Genomic DNA, 21,408 nt, shown 5'->3' on the forward strand with positions numbered 1-21,408 from the left:
GTCAGCCCAAGATGATTAGAGTTTGGGGGAATGGCTGCCATTGCAACATAAGATATATTTTGGGGTGAAAATGTGCCAGGGTTTGCCAGAACATGTGTAGGAACGTCCTTTAACATTGGAATTTCCTATTTGGAGAAGCCTTACAAGGGAATTGTGTATGTTTAAAATATAGATAATTGATTTTCATTGAGGCTAATCTAAAGAAAAGGAAGGACGAAATTCAATAGTAAATGACATCTTGGGAGGTAGCTTTTAAAGTGAACAACACAATTCCAAAAATGAAATCATTGGCCTTGGTCTTCTTTAGAGTGCAGCAGGGAAGTTTACCTTTAAGGGCATGTATTTGGAGATTTTTTCCAATCTAGCCAAGCACCATGTGGCATCCCTATGAGAGATATTGTATTCTTCTTCCAAAACAGTAGAATCTTTTGGTTGACCTCCTGAGATTAGGTCCCTCCATCTTTTAAGTCCAGCTTTGAAACACCTGTGGGCTCTTCAAGATAGGCCATCTTTGAGTCGATCTGCAAAATAACCAAACCAAAGCGAATCATCCCAAAAGCATGAGATATTATCCAAGAGTTTTTTATTCGGGGTCCAACTAGCTTAGCTCCATGCCTTCCACATATTGATCATCAGCTTTGAGCCTGTAGGAATGACTGAGATAGGTGAGAACAGAATATCTCTTAATTCTAAATTGGACAAGGCCTTGTCATGATCCATTGGCCTACCATTTTGATGGCCAGAAGTTCCAAATTCAAAATGCCCAGTCCACCTTTGTTTAGGCAAGCAGCATATATCCCAAGAGACTTTGGGGATTCTTATGTGGTTTTCATTACCTCCCCAAAGAAAATTCCTTGCCAAGGCTAAGGCCTGTTTGAGTTGGTACTTGGTTGGAGACCAACATGACAGAAAGTATATTAGAGAGGGTAAACTATAGTGGTTAAGTACAAAAGCCCTTGAGGAGATGGAGGACACGTATGTTTGCCACTTGATAACTTTTTGTCTGAATTTGTTCATCACCCACTCCCATCTCTGAGAGAAAGTGACCTTGAAGCCCATTGGGACGCCCAGCAATCTGAAGATTTTTCTCTCTTCTAACACCTGACATCCGGGACCTGAAGATACCTTATATCCAGTTTTGGTATGATTTATAGCAGACCCACTGGCCAAGCTGACTTGTCAACTGACTGACTTCCCAGAACTTGTCAACTGACTGACTGTTATTAGACAAAATGGCATTGATATCATCTGCAAACTGCTGGAGTACAAGATCTTTAGTTGCACTTGGTATTTGAATTCCCTGTAAACTGCCACACCTAATAGCATCTTGGATCAACCAGCCCAAAGCATTTGAACATATAGCATATAACAGAGGGGCAATTGGGCAATCTTGCATAATAGATCTTCTCAGAGGGAAAGGGTAAGTCAGATCCCCATTAACATATATTTTAGCAAAGGCATTGTCAAACAAAATGTGTACATACTTTATAAATTTTTTTCCAAATCCAATGTCATGCAAAGATTGGAATATAAAATCCCATTCTATTCTGTCATATGCTTAATTCTATCGAAATCTATTTGAAGAAGACAAATTCTTGCTCACTTTCCTGTGCACAGTCCATAGCTTCCCACAAGGAAATTATTGCATCCAAAATGAATCTACCCCTGATGAAGCCTTTTTGCTCTAGTAATATAATCATATGCATTATTGGGCTAATCCATTGGCTAGAGAGAGAGAGAGAGAGAGAGAGAGAGAGAGAGAGCAAAAATCTTGTAAACTAAAGTCGGACAAGGAAGAAGTCAGAGACCAAAAATATTGTAAACAAAAGTTAGAGATGGTGAAGCTCCCCGCGCCTTCCATAATGTCCATCTCCATCCCCGAGGTATTTATGATGCACCGATTGCTCAAAAAGACACAGCCACCACATAAGGAGCATGCAATTCAATCAGAGATAAGAGTGCAGAGAGCAAGTCGTACATTTCCCAAGAGATTAGCAAAATGCAGCATTGTTTTGGATATCCATTTTGTATTTTAAACCATGCAATTAGCCAGATGACAACCTAGTGTCAACACAAGATTGAAACAAGCAAGTTTTCTGCCCTTACTTCACTTTTGCATCATACATTGCGTACAACCTACGTAACAGTGTCTGTCTGGCTGAAATTTTGCATGCTCGGGCCAGTAACACTGAACATATGACCGAGCAATCAGCCAGAAAAATAAAAATATTTGCAGCAAATGATTCAGGAGTTGCATGTGTACACATTTGTTATGAAATCTTCCATTCCTAATTTATTGCTTGGCAATCATGCATTACCCCATGCACCATCCAATCTGCCATATCCCGAGCGTCGTGCTTGCAATCCTGGTAATCAGCCATACACACAGATTTGACAGGACATACGGCTCGTCATATCAAACGGCAATGCAGTAACGAGCGAGAGAGAGAGAGAGAGAGAGTTCAAAAGCCAAAAACCTACTTATTCACAGTCTGTAAAAGTAATACTGGCTTTGTAAGCCCAACACCCGTTATGGGTAAAATGTTTACTAAAAAAATAAATACTACCATTTTAACCTAACAATTATATTATAGGGCTTCGCTTCAGTGGCAGCTCTGCCTTGTACACAACCATATCCTCTGTGGCATCTTCCGCCGTGACATTGACCCACACCGTATCATCTACTTCTCCACTTACATGCAATGGTAGAAACTTGGATGATGAATACTTTCGAAGGCGAAGATCCCAGTCAATCGTTTCCGTCAGCTTCTTCACCTCCCAGGTGCACCCAGTATCTGCAACAAGCTCTTGGTTTCCTTTGACAAAGCGTACGATGAAATCGTCTACCTTCGTGAAGACTTCATCTACAGACGCCTCCACCTCTTTTAATAGCTTTCGTGCAAGATCATGATATAGCTCTGCCTTTACAACACTGTCAATTCCCGCATTCAGAATGGCACAGAGCTCTTGGACCTTAGATCTTAACCCTATCTCAATGGAGCTCCACAGAAAGCTTTTCTGAAACGAGTCCATCTTGGAGCCATGTTGAGCGAGGACTCCTGTGAATCTTGCATCAACTCCAAGCGTTGCTAGCATGCGGTTTACCATGAGGGGCTGCATTAAAGTAGAGCGTTTAGTCACTACGTGTATACTGTGCGTCGCCATCGGAATCGCACATTTTCAATCGAGTGGATTATCTCAAAACTCTAATCGCTCTCTCTCTCACCTTTGCACACCTGAGGATCTATTATTGCCACATTAGAGCTTTTGAAAAATAAATTCGGTCCTTTTGCAACATAGTATTAATAACAACCTCTACCTCTAAAGAAAAGCATACCCATAGTCGAGCATATATTATTGCCACATTAGAGTTTTTGAAAAATAAATTCGGCCCTTTTGCAGCATAGTATTAATAACAACCTCCATCTCTAAAGAAAATCCTACCCATAGTCGAGCATATGAATATATCTATTGCTTAGACTTTTGCATGCTATAACGATTACACTATGGCACAGATGCTGATGCTCATGCTGCTACAATAGCATGAGGAAAAAATATGTCATTCTAGCAAACAAAAGTCTAAGCAATAGATATATTCATATGCTCGACTATGGGTAGGATTTTCTTTAAAGATAGAGATTGTTATCTATGCTACAAAAGGGTTGAATTTATTTTTCAAAAACTCTAATCTGGCAATAATAGATCCTCAGGTGTGCAAAGGTAGAGAGCGATTAGAATTTCGAGATAATCCACTCGATTGAAAATATGCAATTCCGATGGCGACGCACATCATACGCGTAGTGACTAAATGCTCTACTTTAATGCAACCCCGATGGTAGACCTCAGGCAAGCAACGCTTGGAGTTGATGCAAGATTCACAGGAGTCCTCGCTCAACAAGGCTCCAAGATAGACTCGTTTCAAAAAAGGTTTCTGTGGAGCTCCATTGAGATAGGGTTAAGATCTAAGGTCCAAGAGCTCTGTGTCATTCTCAATGCGCGATTTAACAATGTTGTAAAGCCAAAGCTATATCATGATCTTGCACGAAAGCTATTCAAAGAGGTGGAGGCGTTTGTAGATGAAGTCTTCACGAAGGTAGACGATTTCATCGTACGCTTTGTCAAAGGAAACCAGGAGCTTGTTGCAGATACTGGGTCTACTTGGGAGGTGAAGAAACTAGCGGAAACGGTCGACTGGGATCTTCGCCTTCGAAAGTATTCATCATCCAAGTTTTTGCCACTGCAAGTAAGTGAAGAAGTCGATGATACATTCTGGGTCAATGTCAGAGCGGAAGATTCCACAGAGGATATGATCGTGCACAAGGCAGAGCTGTCACTGAAGCGAAACCCTACAATATGATTGTTAGGTTAAAATGCTAGTATTTATTTTGTTAGTGAACATTTTACCCATAATGGGTGTTAGGGCTTACAAAGCCAATAATGCTTTTACAGACTGTGAATAAGTAGTTTCTTTGCTTTTGAACGTGTGTCACCTAATTGTGACATACCCCCTCTTGAAAGCATTGTAATCGCCCTCGATTACGTCTGCAAAACAGACAGAGGCCATAAACTGTCTTAGTAGACACTGACTGTTAGTACCGACGCACTAAGAACAACACATCTAGCACATGTACCAATCAACAGTTACATCACACGACATCATTTGACATCACATGACAAATCACATTCAAAAATCATTCCAAATCTCAAACCATGATAATCAGCAACGTATTTAGCAATCGCATCTAGATCCAATCGGGACCTCACACATGCCCGATTAACTAATCCATATTGCAATCATGTCTATAGAGATTTATGAGACCGAAATGTTGCAGTCATTTCGTCTATCAGTTCCTGCACTCAAACAAGTCAAGTACAAATCAAATCAGTTGGTATCATGTTCATTTTCGAAAATTCTAGTTCATAAAGTTATACAGCAAAATACTGTCAGCCTAGCAATATCCCTGAAACCCAAAGGGACATCAATGACTCTATATCAAAAATCGGGGCAATCTGTTGACAAAGGAGCGGAGTGACTCCTCTCTTGTGCAAACCCGCTGCGCTAGATTCGCCCATGCTGAAATCGGGGTTCTATCGGAGTAAGACTATGCTAAACCGAATGCTTCAAGGTAAAGTTTCACAAATTGAAGAGTATCTGCTATCTTAATCCAAGTGCAGCACTTTGTTGCCTCTGGATAGAGCTTGCAAACAAAAAAACAATTTCAATGAGTGTGGCATGACCATGTACAGTCCCCCTTTAGAGATCGAAATGCACCATGCACGGCATTGTCCATGATAAGTAAGCGCCTATCTCTCGAGGGGATGAAGCTGCCCGCTTTTGCATGGGTCCGGAAGAAGCTTCACTTTTTCTCATCGAATCCATTTTAGGCATATCGATGACCTCCTATGAAAGAGCGGCATTGGGTGCGGAGACTGAACACTGCCTATACAACTTTTCAATATAGTAAGAGGTGCAACAAGCTTAACATTGTACAAGGGGAAGACTTTACGAAACATGTGGTTGATAAACAATCCAGATTCTAACTTCTCTAATAAAATCAAGTTATGAACAACATTTGAAATCTGAAATCTGTAATTGGAGTGGATGCTTCAAGGTAAAGTATAGACCCGTTGATAAAGGTAATACCTTGCTTAGGTTTGCAATTCTGGGCTAAGAACAAACCTTATGAGGAGTTAAACTATCCACACTACACCCAACATACTAACATAATGTAATGTGCGAACTATAAATGTGTCATACATAAGTATATTGGAGATTTGGCACTCGGTCAATTAAAAATTTATAAGAAAGGAAATCCATGTCCTACTTCGTAGTCTAGTACACAGTTCGCCCTACTCCATGGACATTAGAATTCAGAGGGAGGCACTGAATCTAGAAGTCTTGTCATTTTTTGTTGCATTTGTCGCTTTCTAAATGTTGTCTTCAACATATGAGTGTGTTTGTTGTGGCAAACAAAGCAAGAGGTCAAGTTAATCAAAATAAATAGAGATTGTACATTAATTTCAAATGCAATTGGAAGCATAGAAAACTATTGGTCCATGTCTACTATCTACCAAGACAACTACCAGGTATGTTCCCAGCATATCATTGAACTTTTGAAGATTTTGGGACATCCTTTTATCGCAAAGATCACCATGAGGAAGCTTGAGCCTCTAAACTAGGGTAGAAAGCGGGTCTTAGGGCCAATGTGGGGCACCAAATCTTACCAAAAGGTATCAATGGGGTCATAATTAAGTGAATAACAAGTTCCTAGGGCCAAAACACAATGTTCATGATGCCTTTGTTTATGGCCGCTATCACAAACAACTCCTCTAAATCAAGATTTCTTGCCACATCAAGAATATGTGCTTGAATCACAAATGTGGATTGTTTATGGAGATAAAAACATCGGTTTAATGTCTGATCAAAACCAAACTTCCATGGCAGCACCATCAAACTATACAAACCAATGTATATCACCAAGCCACCAACTTGGGTTCTAGAAAAAATTGGTATCATACCGAGGACACATGAAGACATGTATATATAGACTCACATGGTTTATCTTACGCTTTTAAGGACTCCACTCTACCACAATGATTTATTTTTTTTTAAATGCTCTCTCAAGAATTTTCCTCTAACTAAGTATTTTTTACTTTTTGCCTATTCTCAACTTTTTACGTTAGAAAAAACAAAAATTTTGATAAATAAGAGGGACCCTTGTCATTTGATTCCCTTATATCTATATCCTCATCCTTACCTCCTTCTCCACACTCACTCCCCACCCTAACATGCAATTAGACCCTCTTGCCCATTCCATCCCCTCTTCATCCATAACCACTCACATTTTTCTCATTTCAACCAAACCTCAACGTGTAAATGCAAACGGGAAGGTAGAAGAAGACAACGGTCAATTGGAAACAAGTGAATTCATAACTTTCTATTGCTTCAACCATTTCTTTAAATCCTCTTTCTATCATAAATATCCATGCTTTCAGCTAGTATACATGGATTTTTTAACTTTTAAATATCGATTAACTAATTGACTCAATAACCATCAATCTTTTCTCGAAATGTACCTTCTCAAAACAATCTCAAGAGGAAAGATTTAGTAGAACATATTTACCTCTCCCTTTTTCCATCTCCATTTACTCTAAATAACTCTCACACTTTTGGGCCCACATCCATGTGACTCAAGGGGACAAAAGAGACCAATGCACCTAAATGTGCTTTGTGCAAGGGTGAAAGATTGGGTTCCTTGCAACTGCCAATGTGCTCTGGCTGTTAGTGTAGACGAGAGTGCCAACAGACTCTTGTTCAACTCCCAAATCATCCATAAGGTGTTTAAGCCATACAGACTCAACCATAGCTCTGAAAGTTGCCTTGTACTCACCCTCACAACGAGAAGCGGCCACAGTAGGTTGCTTCTTGCTTAACCATGATATGCATGAACTGTCAAGCATGAAACAAAAACCACTCGTCATGGATATTTGTGTTTCATAGCATCCAATCCAATCTGAGTAAAAAAAAAAAACATAAAAATTATGGCTTCAATGATTCCCCCTTGGGATAAAACAACCCAAGATGTAGAGTGTCACTCAAGTAGAAAAAGATCCAGTTAGCTGCGTGCTAATGCTTTGATCGTAGGCTATGCTTAAATCTACTCACTTGTGAAATGACAAATGGAACATATAGCCTTGTAACGGATACATTAATTAGGCAACCTACAAATGTATGGTAAAGGGTAATATTTGCAAGATCTCTAGCATCATGTAGACTTAAATTTTGACATGTTTCCACAGGAGTGGCAATTGATTTTCAATCATCAAGTCCAAATCTACTTAGCAAAGTTTGCACGTACTTTGTCTAGCATAATGTGATATCCTTATCACGCTTCTTAAACCGAGTGCCCAAATAGTGATGTAAAAGCCCTAAATCTAATATCTCAAATGTGGCATTCAAATTAGCCTTAAACTCAGCAATATGTCTTGCATTTAGATTGGTCAGTAAAACAAATCACCCACATACACAACAACAAGGAGATATCATCATCCACACGTTTTACATACAAAGATCTCAATTGAACTATTTCAAACGCCACAAGAAGTCAAATGATTATTCATTTTCTCATACCAAGTATGAGAAGATTGCTTTAAACCATACAATGTTCTATTACATATGCATAATTTCTTTTCTTGTCCTTTCTTGACAAAACCACGAGGTTGCATTACATATACTTCCTCAAACAAGTCACCATTCAAGATGTACATCCCATTCAAAATAAGCTATCATCCCATTCAAGATGTACATCCTATCCAAAATAAGCTCTCAATGCACAAATGAAACAAGCAATAGTCATACGACAACTGGGAACAAAAATTTCTTCATAGTCAATGTCCTTCTGCTAAGTATAACCTTTTGCAACAAGCCTTACCTTATATCAATCTATACTACCAACTGACTTATGTTTCAACTTATAAACCCACTTTGTACCATTGACCTTCTTGTCAGGCTGCAAGCCACATTAAGAACAAGTATTGTTCTTCCCAACTGCATCATATTCATCTTGCATAGCAACCATCCAATTCTTTAAATTTGTGCACTTCATCGAATGTGAGAGGTTCATCCTTGTCACGCATACTTGACATAAGCATAAGAATCTGATGCATAAGAAGCATGATGAGAAACTGAATGAGTACGATTAGACAAAGGTGCATCCAATTTACTATCATGCAAAGTATGCACCAACCATTTTGGCATATCTCTAGCTTCCTCATTTTCAGCCATGTCCTCATCAAGTGCATCATTTACATCTGCATTAGAAATAGGTTGATCTATGACATCACTTGAAACCTATGTAGGGTGAATTTTTCCCTCATTTGGACTTACATTTATATTCACACCATTGAAAAGAGGAAATAAGGTATCAAAAATTTCACGTGAGCTTACACTTGTCTCTTTAGTACATGGCAATAAGGGTTGAACTTCAACTTCCACAAAATAACATCTCAAGAAGTTAGAATGTGTTTCAACTATGGATGATATAACTTCTAACCCTTGCTTTCACTAAGTGTTGTGTTGTTGGGGAGAAATTGGTGTTCAGATACTATATGCAAAGCAAAGCTTGTCAATGGTCTTCCCCTATTGGGAGTATGTGAGACACTCGACTTTCATGCTGCTCAATACACCGTTGACCTTCATATATGTCTCCATGATGATGTGGTGCATGAAATCTCTGTGAATTATGATTGGCACCTCGGCCATCTTTGCGAGTATCTCAATCTGACATATACATTGCCGAAGTTGTGCCTCTTTGTTTTCAATGACAAGGTTGTTGGATTTAGACAACAAGCTTTCTTTGTGAGGACATTGCATTCCCACGATGTATTACTATAAAAGCTTGTAACTGATGCAAATTTATGTCCCATTAATATATATTATGTTTTGAATCTCATCTCTGGACTTATTTGTTCATTTTCAAATTTCTCTACAGCATTTTATTTTAAGACAAGTTTTTGAGCAAAAATGTTCAACTAGATTGACTGCAAATGCCAATTCCTTCATATATTGTCTTGTATTGCTTTGTCATAGATTTTTTTAATCTATAAATTTTAGTTAATTTCAAGGGTTTTTTTTAAAGTTTTCAAAGTGACTTTGGGTATATGAACCACTTTCTAAGTTTTTTAATTTCATTGCTCACATTCACACTACAAGAGGTTGTGTGCTCTTGTGACGATGTTAGCGACGGAAATACACTGGGTTTTTATAACCCCCGACGTCGCTAAAACCGTCGCTACGAGCGTCGCTATATGCATCGCTATATAGCGACGCTCATAGAGACGCTCATAGCGACGCATATAGCGACGTTTACACAGCAGACTATAGCGACGCTACAGAGCCATAAATAGCGACGCTTATAGCGACGCCCGAGAGATTTTTTTTTTGGTGGCAGGGCATTGAATGCCCTGCCACCCATCAACCATATTGTACTTGATTCACTTTTTTAAAAAAGTGCAAGGGTAGATAATAGACCCAAAATAGTCACCCACAAGACGCATTGTTTGCAAAATTGACAATTGTACACATCATAGGCAAAATGAATTGATTGGCAAATGTAATAATGACAATTGTACAACATCATAGGCATAAAGAATTGATTGGCAAAAGGAACTGTGGTGACAAATGTAATAATATACATGGTTCAAAAAGACGTATAAAATCCGTCTCATGATACATAAGCTATGAGAAACCCTAAACTAATGCTATCTAGCTACGGCTAAACTGACGTCGTCTAGTCAGACGTCTCATCGCGTCCAAGCGGCGTATCTGTCGGATTCTGCAAAAAAAGACAATAAGACAGCTTTCAGTAAGTATAAACATATAACGACATTTATAAAACAATACAAAAAATAAAAAAGAGTAAACCCTAATACTAACCATGCCGCCGTGAGAACTAAGAATTTCCATCAGGGCGTTTAAGCCCTTCCTGCCTGCGTACTCGCGCTCGTACGGTGTGGGATCACGTCCTGTCATCGACCACAGTCAAAACATACAAAGATTTCATTATGTTAGAATTACAAAACTCATAAACCCTAAACTATCGAACATAAAGAGCAATGTGAAAACACTTACAAAATCGGCCTCAAATGATGCCCATCCACCGCTCCCCAAGTGGTGCGAGCTCCCTGCCTCTACTCGCGCTCTGGCTGCATCCTTTTGTTGCTTCCACTTGTCGGGATTCTCGCGCGCTGCTTTCTTCGCATTCTTCCAATCTTCTTTGGCCAGCCAATCTGGCCTGTTCCACCCATTCTTGATTGCTTTTTGCACTTCGGAACGCTTGTGTTTGCAGTATTCGCGTATTCGAATCTTCATCAGGTCTTCATTGAAGCGCTGATCCCGTGTTGGAACGGGAAACTCATCATGAAGTATGTTGATGACTCTGTTTTTTAAATCACTTGGTACTTCACTCCATTTGTTTAGTATGTAGTGTCTAAACAGCTGAGAGCAAAGACCACGCATGCGCGAGATCACCTTCTTGCCGTCATCATCCATGATGATGCCGCCGCTGATGTCGACGGAGTAAGGCAAGCCCTCTGGCCGGTGACGCGTGAACCTGGGTGTCCCGGCAGGGGTCTCTAGCGGCGTGTCGATGGGGGTACGGACGTCAGGTGTCTCCACCGGCGTTTGGGCCCCGAAGCGAGGAGTGTCGAGTGGGGTGGCTCCTGGCGGAGTAGGTAGAGGTGTGTAGCTTCTAGGAACAGTCACCGTGCAAAACCTGGCATAGATGGCGATGCTGTGGCTGGTGTGGGGGCGGGCAAAGAAGGGGAGGGTAAAGAGCCTCGTCGAACACGAGGCGGTGTGGAGGCATCGGTGGCAGAATCCCCACAACAACCGCCACCGCCACCACTAGAGCGCCGGTGTCTAGACGAGTGTGAAGCTCGTCTCGTCGACGCCGAAGCTTCGGAGCACGCCGAATGCTCCGAAAGAGAGGGAGATGCGGATGGAGTAGGAACGCGCGATGATGCGCCAGAGCGATGACGCTCCACGTACCACTGTCTCTACTGCGGTGACAAAGAAGAAAGAAACTCCTCATCATCCATACCTGCATCAATTGGCAACAACTCGATCTATAATAGATGGATCGAACTCGCCAAATTCACGAACGTGCTGCAAAGAAACACGTCTTGTCCGTCGCACAGCATGCTTGCATTGATTACAAGGACAGAAGACCCTCGTTGAGAGATAGGTGTTTCGGTTGGACGGTCCCACATCCTCGTCGCTACTCATAATGAGGATAAAAAACTTATAACCTGGACAACAAATTTAATATTCTATTGGCATTCTTCGTCTTATCTCTCTCTCTCTCTCTCTCTCTCTCTCTCTCTCTCTCTCTCTCTCTCTCTCTCTCTCTCTCTCTCTCTCTCTCTCTCTCTCTCTCTCTACCTCACATTCTCTAGTCATGTCCAATCCCCGCACACCTCGGTCTAGAGGTGCACGGAGATCAGAACCACCGGGTTATAATCTCGTCTTTATTGGTCAATACCTATATTTGTGGGTACAAGAAATCTACACACCCACGTCTACATGATACTGCATGTAGTGGACAAAACCCCTTTGCCTCTTCTCTAGCTGTAGCACTTCACAGCATCTTAACATCTTTTCACAGTAGATCTTTTCACTGTTCGTCTAACTCTAAACCCTAAACCATAAGTAATTCTTGCGTGGACTCGATCTAACGTAAATAAGCGTAAATCTAAATAAACGTAAATCTAACTAAAAATAAACCTAAATCTAATTTAACGTAAGTCTACATCTAACCTAATCTTTAATGTCTTTTGGGATAGTTTCCTACGACGTTAAAACTCTCTTCTTCTTGTGTGTGTGTGTGTGTGTGGGTGGGTAAACCTAAATAAACCTAAGTCTAATCTAATATAACATAAATCTAAATCTAACGTAAATATATTATGTTATATTAAAAACAAAGAACTAAACTAACAGGGATTATAAGAACCTTAAAACTGATTTAACACATAATTTTTCACATAACTCGGCAAGAGTTGGCATTCTCATCACTAAAGATGTGAGAGTTAACTTCCGGCGGTGACGCTGCCTCATCTCCATCCACATCTGATGACAGCAATTGGCCCTTTAGACCGTTCTTGCTTTTGTTACTAACTTTGAAGTTGCTGTTGAATGACTAGAGGTTGTCTAGATGGTCATTGTGTCGGGGATGTAGTGACTCTTGCCGCCTTGAAGATCCACCTTCTTCCCTATCTTCTGAAGACATTTCACCAGTACTTTTGGATCGACGGAGCCCACCATGAGTGAAGGCAGCAATACCCTATATTCCATTGAGGGCTTTCTTCACCCGCTTCATGCAGGCATCGCAGGCTATGGAGACCTAAATCTAATCTAATATAACGTAAATCTAAATCTAGCGTAAATAAACGTAAATCTAGTTAAAAATAAACCTAAATCTAATTTAATGTAAGTCTACATATAACTTAATCTTTAACGTCTTTTAAGATAGTTTCCTACGACGTTATAACTCTCTTCTTCTTGTGTGTGTGCGCGTGTGTGGATGTGTGTGCCAATAAAAAGAGATAAATGGTATAACCTTTCTATCACCCATGCCAAGTATGATAGATTGATTATGCCATTTCCCTCTTGAATAATAGGTCTTGAGTTCAACTCCTCGTCGGCTAGATCTTTAGTTCTTTTAATTTCAATTAGTTTCCTACGACGTTAAATTAGTTTCTCTCTCTTTCTCTCTCAATGTGTGTGCGTTTTTTTGGATCGTATGCATGTTTTCTCTCTCTTTTCCTCTCTCAATGTGTGCGTTTTTTGTTTATGCATGTTCTCTCTCTCTTTTTCTCTCTCAATGCGTGCGTTTTTTGTTTATGCATGCTCTCTCTCTCTTTTTCTCTCTCAATGTGTGTGTGCATTCTTTGTTTATGTATGTGTGTGTGCGTTTTTGTTTTTGTTTGTACTCTCTCTCTCTCTCTCTCTCTCTCTCTCTCTCTCTCTCTCTCAAAAACACTATGTGTGTGTGTGTATGTGTGTGTGTGAGAGAGAGAGAGAGGGAGAGAGAAAGAGCGGAAGGGAACATGAGAATGAGGAGAGGGAAGGAGCATACCTGGCTCTCCTTCCTCTCCTCGTGTGTGTGTGTGTGTGTGTGTGGAGAAGAAAAAGAGAGAGAGAGAGAGAGAGGGAGAGAGAAAGAGGGGAAGGGAACATGAGAATGAGGAGAGGGAAGGAGCATACCTGGCTCTCCTTCCTCTCCTCGTGTGTGTGTGTGTGTGTGTGTGTGTGTGTGTGTGTGTGAAGAAGAAAAAGAGAGAGAGAGAGAGAGAGAGAGAGAGAGAGAGTGAGGGAGAGCATTACCTGCTCCTTGCTTGAGGGCGTCGAAAAACTCAGATCTGAGATCTGAGTTTTTGGGCGCGCTCGGTTATTTTTTTAGCCCAGTCGGCGTCGCTATGAGCGTCGCAAATTTCTTTGTAAATTTGCGACGCTCATAGCGACGCCGGGATTTTTTTTTTTGAGCGTCGCTGTGTGAGCGTCGCTAATATGAATAGCCTCTTGTAGTGTCACACACCTCTAGCACTAAGCTCTCTTGGCATCTTCCTCGCGCACAAACACATGGCAACATCATTTGATGCACTCCTTGCACAACTTGGAAAGGTTGACCTTACAGATCAAGAACATGACCTCGTGAGTGTGTTTGACGGATCAATCAACATGCATGCCATATCAAACTTACATGCAGAGGCCTTCCAAATATTTCTCGATTACATGGAGAAGCACATGACTAAATATGTAAATTTTTTAAAAGGATCTGACACAGTGTGGTTTGCTGGTGGATCTCCTTAAACATCTCTATGGGGCCCTTGCCTTCTCTACACTGCCATGGGTTGATCGTACGAAATAGATGATCTTTGAGAGTGCTCATCATGTCGGCAAGCATCCGAAGTACCCTCCAGCTTGATGATCTGCGAAATATAACCAGGTTTTGAAAGGTCTCTGTGCTTCTTTCCCGTCTTGCCCGGCTTGTTGCTACACGGGCAAACATCACAGAAAAGAATTGGTGTGAATCTTGAGAATTAGGCACGGGGACCTACTGCATATCAATTCCATGAACATTGATAAAGGATGGTCGAGGGCACGGGGTTGATGGATCTGCATGAGCTAATCGTACTTGGAGCGTAATAATGTTGGTTATAACCAGTTGCGCCTGCAAAAACGAGATGAGTAAGCTGGACAATATACTGTTCAGCTGGTCATTGGGTCTTGTTGCACACAAAGCTGCTATGATCGCTACGCGGCGAAGGCGCAAGTAGGCTTATAATTAGGTGTTGAGGCTTCATTGAAAAAGAAGACCGATTCCAATATGCCAATGGGGCAAACACTGCCGATGGGCCACTTCCGACGGTGTTTTCCCTGTGGCCTGCTCTTACTCAATCATCACCTCATCCACTCTTGCAGAGGCAACCTACATGCGTGAGCGAGAGCATCCTCGCGTGCAAGAAGGACACACACACACACACACACACACACACACACACACACACACACACACACACACACAAGTTGGAGATACTAAAACTAGAATTTGAGCTTGTCATGTAGGCTTTGGAGATGAATTGCTTCATTATTTTTAGACATAATAACCTTTTTTGGGAGGTAATTTTGTGACAAATTGCTAAGAATTCAAATAAGGATCTCAATTGTCAAAAAAGAATGAAGATTAGGGAATCGTGACCAAAATAGATACAAGAGTATTTTGGGAATTTTTTAAATTTGAGGGGTATTTTGGAAATTTCCACAAATTAGAGGGGTATTTTGATAAATTTTCCTTTAAGAAAATAGAGTTAAATTGAAAAATACCCTCAAACTATAGAAAAGCTGAAATTTCTATGGCCAATTCATGGCAGAACATCAGGAAGCTAGTCAAAGATGGTTTTGTGATTCAAAAGCCAACTAAGATTCACTCTAGAACAAGGGTGAAGTGTGCTCTAGAAGCTAAGTTCCCAAACCTTGTTCCAACACCGAGAACATGGCTTCTAAGTTCCATCCAAAAGAAAAACAAAAGGGCACACTTAAGATTCCCCTTCATGGTTAAAAATTTGAAGCCTTCGCCAATATAAACTAAATTGAAAATCTACCTAGTATTTTGCAATTTTAGAGGATTAAAATGCACTAAATCTTACCCTTTTCGGGAGGTAATTTGTGACAAATTAATTGCTAAACATTCAAATACGGATCTCAATTGTCAAAAAAGAATAAAGATTAGGGAACCGTGAACAATCACACCAAAATAGATACAAGAGTATTTTGGGAATTTTTTAAATTTGAGGGGTATTTTGATAATTTTTCCTTTAAGAAAACAGAGTTAACTTGAAAAAGATGTCAAATTGTCCAATATAAGGGGTCGTCCGCTGCTAAGTCTTTCTGTGTTGTCCCCCAGATCCTGTAGATGCATTTGTGTCATCAACCTCTTCAACTAAGGAACCTGAAGGTTTCAAAGGTAACGGCTAGATGCAAACGTTCAATTCTTATCAGCAGCAATAAGAAGTGGAGAAAGTTGTGTGTGCGATTTTGCAAGCACATTACGCATGCATCAAGTCTGTCTGCATCAACAGTGTTGCAGAGGGCTTGTCCTTGGTGACCAAAGGTGACGTGCTGAAAGAAATGAAGACATCTTACACCTAATGAATTTTATTTTAAAACTCCCAGTAGTAGGGTAGTGTGTCAAGCGCTAGCACTCACCAATTGGAAGTGTAAGTGTGTGTGTGTGTGTGTGTGTGTGTGTGTGTGTGTGTGTGTGTGTGTGTGTGTGTGTGTGTGTGTTAATAGCTGTTTTTTGGCTCTTCGTAATTGCCATAGTGAGCTACCTCACCCTACCAAAATCACCCAAACATTGTGGCTATCTTCACCCTTTCACTGTACATAGGCGTGTGTGAGTAACGGGACTTTTCCCATATCTTCTTAAAACCCTCAGCTAACTAGTCACTAGGCTAGTGAGCCAAATAAATAAATGAAAACAAAAGCCAAAGTATATTATAGCCCATTGGTGTATAAATATTTCATTGTATATAGGGCCTAAAAATAGGGAATTTTCATAATTATTTTGGTATTTGTTTAAATATTTCTACCTAAGTGTGCGTTATTTTTCTAAGTATACTATGTACATTTACTCACCATTACCATAATCTTTCTTACCTACATATTCTATAAAAAATCATTTCATGCAAGCTTCTCTTGTTTTTGGTGTGAATCCACTCCAAGGAAAAACCTCAAAAAATACCTTCCACCATCAGTCGTTGCCTTTCACTAAATTTCTATTTTCTACAGGTATTTATTCTAACCTCTTGTAAATAAATATACATCAATAAAAAAAATGAGGGCCCTCCTCATTTGATTCCCTATATTTTCATATATTTATTTTATATATATATAACCCACACTATTCTAAATTCCATGAATTGTTTATATATACTAGCTTGTTTTCTTTCCATCATATCCATATATTAAATTTATGAATAATCCACAACTATGCATATTTTCAAACCCTTAATAATTAATTAGGTCATGCTCTAATGCAAGGAGGGGCTCACCTTTGGAGCCATATGCAAATTCAACAAAAGGGGGGCCACTGAAGACTTTTTTGTGAAGAAATATAAGCATTTTGGTGGGATTTTTTATATCTATCTCCACTCCAAATTTGAAGCGGTGGTTAGAGGAAAAAGTGTGGAACAAAAGTTGAATGATCAACTCAAAAATTTTCATAATTTTTGAGCTACCATCGGTGAGGTATGATTGTTTTATTGGACCCCAGTCTGCCCACTTTTCTCACAAGTAGCCTATAGTCTTCTCTCACCTCTTTCCACACTTCTACACACACACACACATACTCATTCCTCTCAATCCCTCACTCAAACCTGCACCTTCCATGGTTTCTCTCACCTTCTTCACCATTAACCTCCCCTCTTACTTCCATAGCTCTCATATGAGCTCTACATGTACATACACCATCTCTATGCCTCTCTCTATTACTTCCAAAGTACAATTTCATCTTACTCCTTCTCTATATACATAAAATTCAGCATGTAAACCATGTTTAACCTCTGCAAATTGAGAGATCTCATCAACCGAATTTCTATTTTCATCGTGATAATCAACCTTGACGGCGGTGGCATAAAGAAGAGAAGAAGAAGAAGAGGATCGATAGTCATTTTGAGAACCTACACAAGTAAGTCCAAAACTTCTTCAAGCTTCACCATCACAAGGATTTCCTCACTTCATTCAACCATCTTACTTCAACCATCCACCTCATTCTACCCATTGTAAATATATCATTAATTTTCTAGTGATTACTAACACTAACCACTAAAATACTAACACAAAATAGCCATTGAACTCCATAAAAGACACCTCACCTCAAGACATGTGTATAGTAACTCTATCTCTCTCTCTCTCTCTCTCTCTCTCTCTCTCTCCCCTTTTAAAACTCTACTTTCACTTTATCCACCATCAATAATGCTCTCTTTTGAACCCACATCCATGACTCAAGTAGACAAAGAATGCCTACAATGTTTTAATATTCAGAAAAAATCATTATCCTGATTTGTTACCTTGTAAATTAGGATTTTCAAATAAGCTTAATGAGGGTCTCAACCTATAAATATGCCCCTCTCCTTCTTGAAAAACTATCCCCCAATATCTCACATAGCACCCCAACACTCTATGCGTGAGGAGAGACTTAGGCGTAGCAACCACTTTGTGAGCTTCACTTTTGGTGTGAGAGAAGCTTTCAAGCTACACATTGCGAGTGAGAAAGCGTGAGCTCCAAAATCTCAAAACCACTATTGTATATGTTCCTCCATCATCAATAAATTGAGGTTTGGTGCATCAAAAGGCGTGAGTCGACGTTAAAATCTTCGTCCTTCCACTTGTGCGATACAATTCGGTGAATTCAAGGTGACTTGTGTATTCTAAGTTTCTATCGTTCGATCTTGTTTGAGAAAGTGTTTTAGTGTGTTTTCATTGCCAATTTTGTGTCCATTGTACAAGGGTACTGTGGTGAGAGGTCTCCCACACCCTAAGACTGTGTGTGTGTGTGTGTGTGTGTGTGTGTGTGTGTGTGTGTGTTGGCAATGTTTATCATTCACAAAGCATTGAGTTAGCTTTGTACTAGCTCTACGATAGCATCATAACGAACCATCTCCATTTGCAAGTCACAAACAAGGTATTACGCAAGTTCCGTTCCTCTCTCTCTCTCTCTCTTCCCTTTGCTCTAGCTCTCTCTATTTCATTTTGTGTGTGTCTTTGTGTGAGATTGCTTGTGTGCATTTTGTTGCACCTCCTTTTGGTTGTGACAAAATCTCTCTTGCGTCCTAGTTCGCATCCCATAACTAGGTGATGCCCCTATCTTGTTTTGGGTTTGTTGTTGTGTTGTGCTTGTGGTTGCCCCAGCCCCAATTGAGCAGGACAGGAGCCTTGAGGGGTGTTTAGAGGTTGCCTCTCTTCTTGCCTACCCCGAACCGCCTCGGTGTGTGTGTGTGTGTGTGTGTGTGTGTGTGTGTGTGTGTGTGTGTGTGTGTGTGTGTGTGTGTGTGTGTGTGTGTGTGTGTGCGTGCGTGCGTGCGTGCGTGCGTGCGTGCGTGCGTGTGTGTGTGAGTGAGAGAGAGAGAGAGAGCGACTTAATGTTTGGAGAGGAAGACACAGAGCCCCTTGCCAGTGTGGATGCTAGCGCCCATTGAGATTGAATGAGAGAGGAAGAGATAGTCTCAACTTGAAAAAAGTAACGCACTCGAATTAAATTTTCAATTGACTTACCCCTTCGCCTGCTCTGTCGCTCTCCCAGCTCACATCATGCAATTAAGGCCTTCCAAGTAATGACATCCTGGATAATAAGCCCACCAAGATCTTTATTTTCTTATTTTATTTGTGTGTGTGTGTGTGTGTGTGTGTGTGTGTGTGTGTGTGTGTGTGTGTGTGTGTGTGTGTGTGTGTGTGTGTGTGTGTGTGTGTGTGTGTGTGTGTGTGTGTGTGTGTGAGAGAGAGAGAGAGAGAGAGAGAGAGAGAGAGAGAGAGAGCGAGAAGGGGAAAGATAAAGAGTGTGGAAAAGAAGATAGAAAGAGAAAGTAGGGGGAAAATAAAGGTAGATAGAGAGATATGGACAGGGAGGGATTGAAGAGACAAGAAATTGATACTAATAAAGTCCAACCACCATGGTTTTCTCCAAGATTTACTTGATGATAGCGTAACATATAGAGATAGCTTCATTGATAGCTATGGGTGTGTTAATTATCTATAAATATAGCTTAGAGTGTCATCTAAAATATATTTGGATAGCCACTAATCTCTAGAAATCTCTACCAACAATGGCTTCCTCTTCGTCATGCAAGGTGAGTTTGGTCTTGAGTATTGTTAGCGGTGAATCTTTGTTGCTTGATTGCCCTGCAAGATTTGCCATGGTCAATCCTATAGATTGTGGACGTTGTAGTAATAGTGAGATACTTGCCATCATTTCCACTACGGATGGTGACATTCATACATTAGGGGAATTTTGAGGTCACTTTTGTGCCCTGTAAGAATATGTAGAGAGAGAATATATACTTTATTTTAAAAATAGTGAAATGTTTGTAAAAAGGTGAGTTTGCGTCCTTTTTACCTCCACCGAAACATGTCATTGTCAAACCTTTCAAGGATCTTTTGTATTCTAAAAAATACTCCCTCCAAAACTAACGAAAACGTCAGTTCTGGCCCAAAATTCAAAATTTTCAAAAGCTGAAACAAACCTTTTCTGTGTCGTCTTCTTCCTCGTATCTGCACAGCTTTTTCCTATAGTACTATCTCTGACAAATACTGTTAACAGACTTCCATGAGGAAGAGAAGAAGCTTATACCATCTACACATTGAGCTAAATGAAGAATATTGTCCAGTGCGCAAGAGAAACAAATGTGCAGAGGTGTCCTCGTCCATATTTGAAGCAATGCGGCAAGATCAAAAAAATCACATTGATCTCTGGACTGATGGAAGATTGTATCCAGTGGACCCAATGACAAAGAGCACTCCCCCATTCTCAAATTGTTCATCTTTGATAAAATTTGTGGGTGATGGTCAAAGAGGGTTGCTGGGTTATACACAGAGTCTTGCGGCAAAGAGAGATATTCTTAAGTTAGAAGATCATTTGACCAAACAAATGATAAATACTCTTAAACAACAACTTGAGGAATGTAAAGAGAGAAACGAAAAGCTACAAACTCAGCTCAAACAAGCTAGAAGCAAGAATACAATGTTAGGACACAGACAAAGAGAAAAGAAGTTAAAGAACATTGAAGCCTTGAGACGTGGTGGAGGAGGTTGCAGCAGGAGAATCAGAGCAGCAAGGTATTGTTATTTTATATGATTCTGCTTATGCTTATTTTATATGATTCTACTTATGTTAGGTTGTTAATCTTTTTGTTAAGTTGTATTATGATTCTGCTCCACATTATTATGCTTATGTTATTGTTATTATGCTATTGTTCTTTATTAAATGATTAATATTCAGTTAACTTTAATTTAGTTTGTTTATTTTGTTGGTGTCATTTGGACAATAATCAGTTAATTTTGTACCTTTTGATTTAGGACTTTGCTACAACCAAACTCTGCATCAAACATGGAAATGGCAGCTAAACATTATTGATGTTTTACCTCTCAAGGTTGCCAAAAAGATTTTCACAGAGAAGAAGTTTAAAAAGGCAAAGGAGCAGTGCATTGAGGGATTTTTGCAGAGCTCTTGCTTGGACAAGGAGGATGTGCAATATACTATGGATAAGGTAGGCATTAGCAGAGATGGTTATAGCAAGCTGTTCAGAAATATGAAGTCAAGGTTAAAGCAATGTAAGGTCAGGTCCTCTTTGCTT

General features: G+C 40.1%; 2 protein-coding genes across 2 annotated transcripts; one reads left to right on the forward strand and one right to left on the reverse strand.

Moving 5' to 3' along the window:
- Nucleotides 1-2,583: 2,583 nt before the first annotated feature.
- On the reverse strand, nucleotides 2,584-3,096 carry LOC147463184 (uncharacterized). Its single transcript, XM_086528157.1, has one exon. The coding sequence runs from the start codon at nucleotides 3,094-3,096 to the stop codon at nucleotides 2,584-2,586; it is 513 nt and encodes a 170-aa protein (XP_086384283.1).
- A 736-nt stretch (nucleotides 3,097-3,832) lies between these two features.
- Nucleotides 3,833-4,357, forward strand: LOC147463185 (uncharacterized). The gene has a single exon (XM_086495674.1). It carries the CDS (start codon nucleotides 3,833-3,835, stop codon nucleotides 4,355-4,357), a length of 525 nt encoding a protein of 174 aa, XP_086351800.1.
- Nucleotides 4,358-21,408: the final 17,051 nt, after the last annotated feature.

The sequence above is a fragment of the Adiantum capillus-veneris genome, chromosome 2 (genome assembly GCF_014529385.1).
Source record: "Adiantum capillus-veneris isolate H3 chromosome 2, ASM1452938v2, whole genome shotgun sequence".
Classification (NCBI taxonomy): Eukaryota; Viridiplantae; Streptophyta; class Polypodiopsida; order Polypodiales; family Pteridaceae; genus Adiantum; species Adiantum capillus-veneris.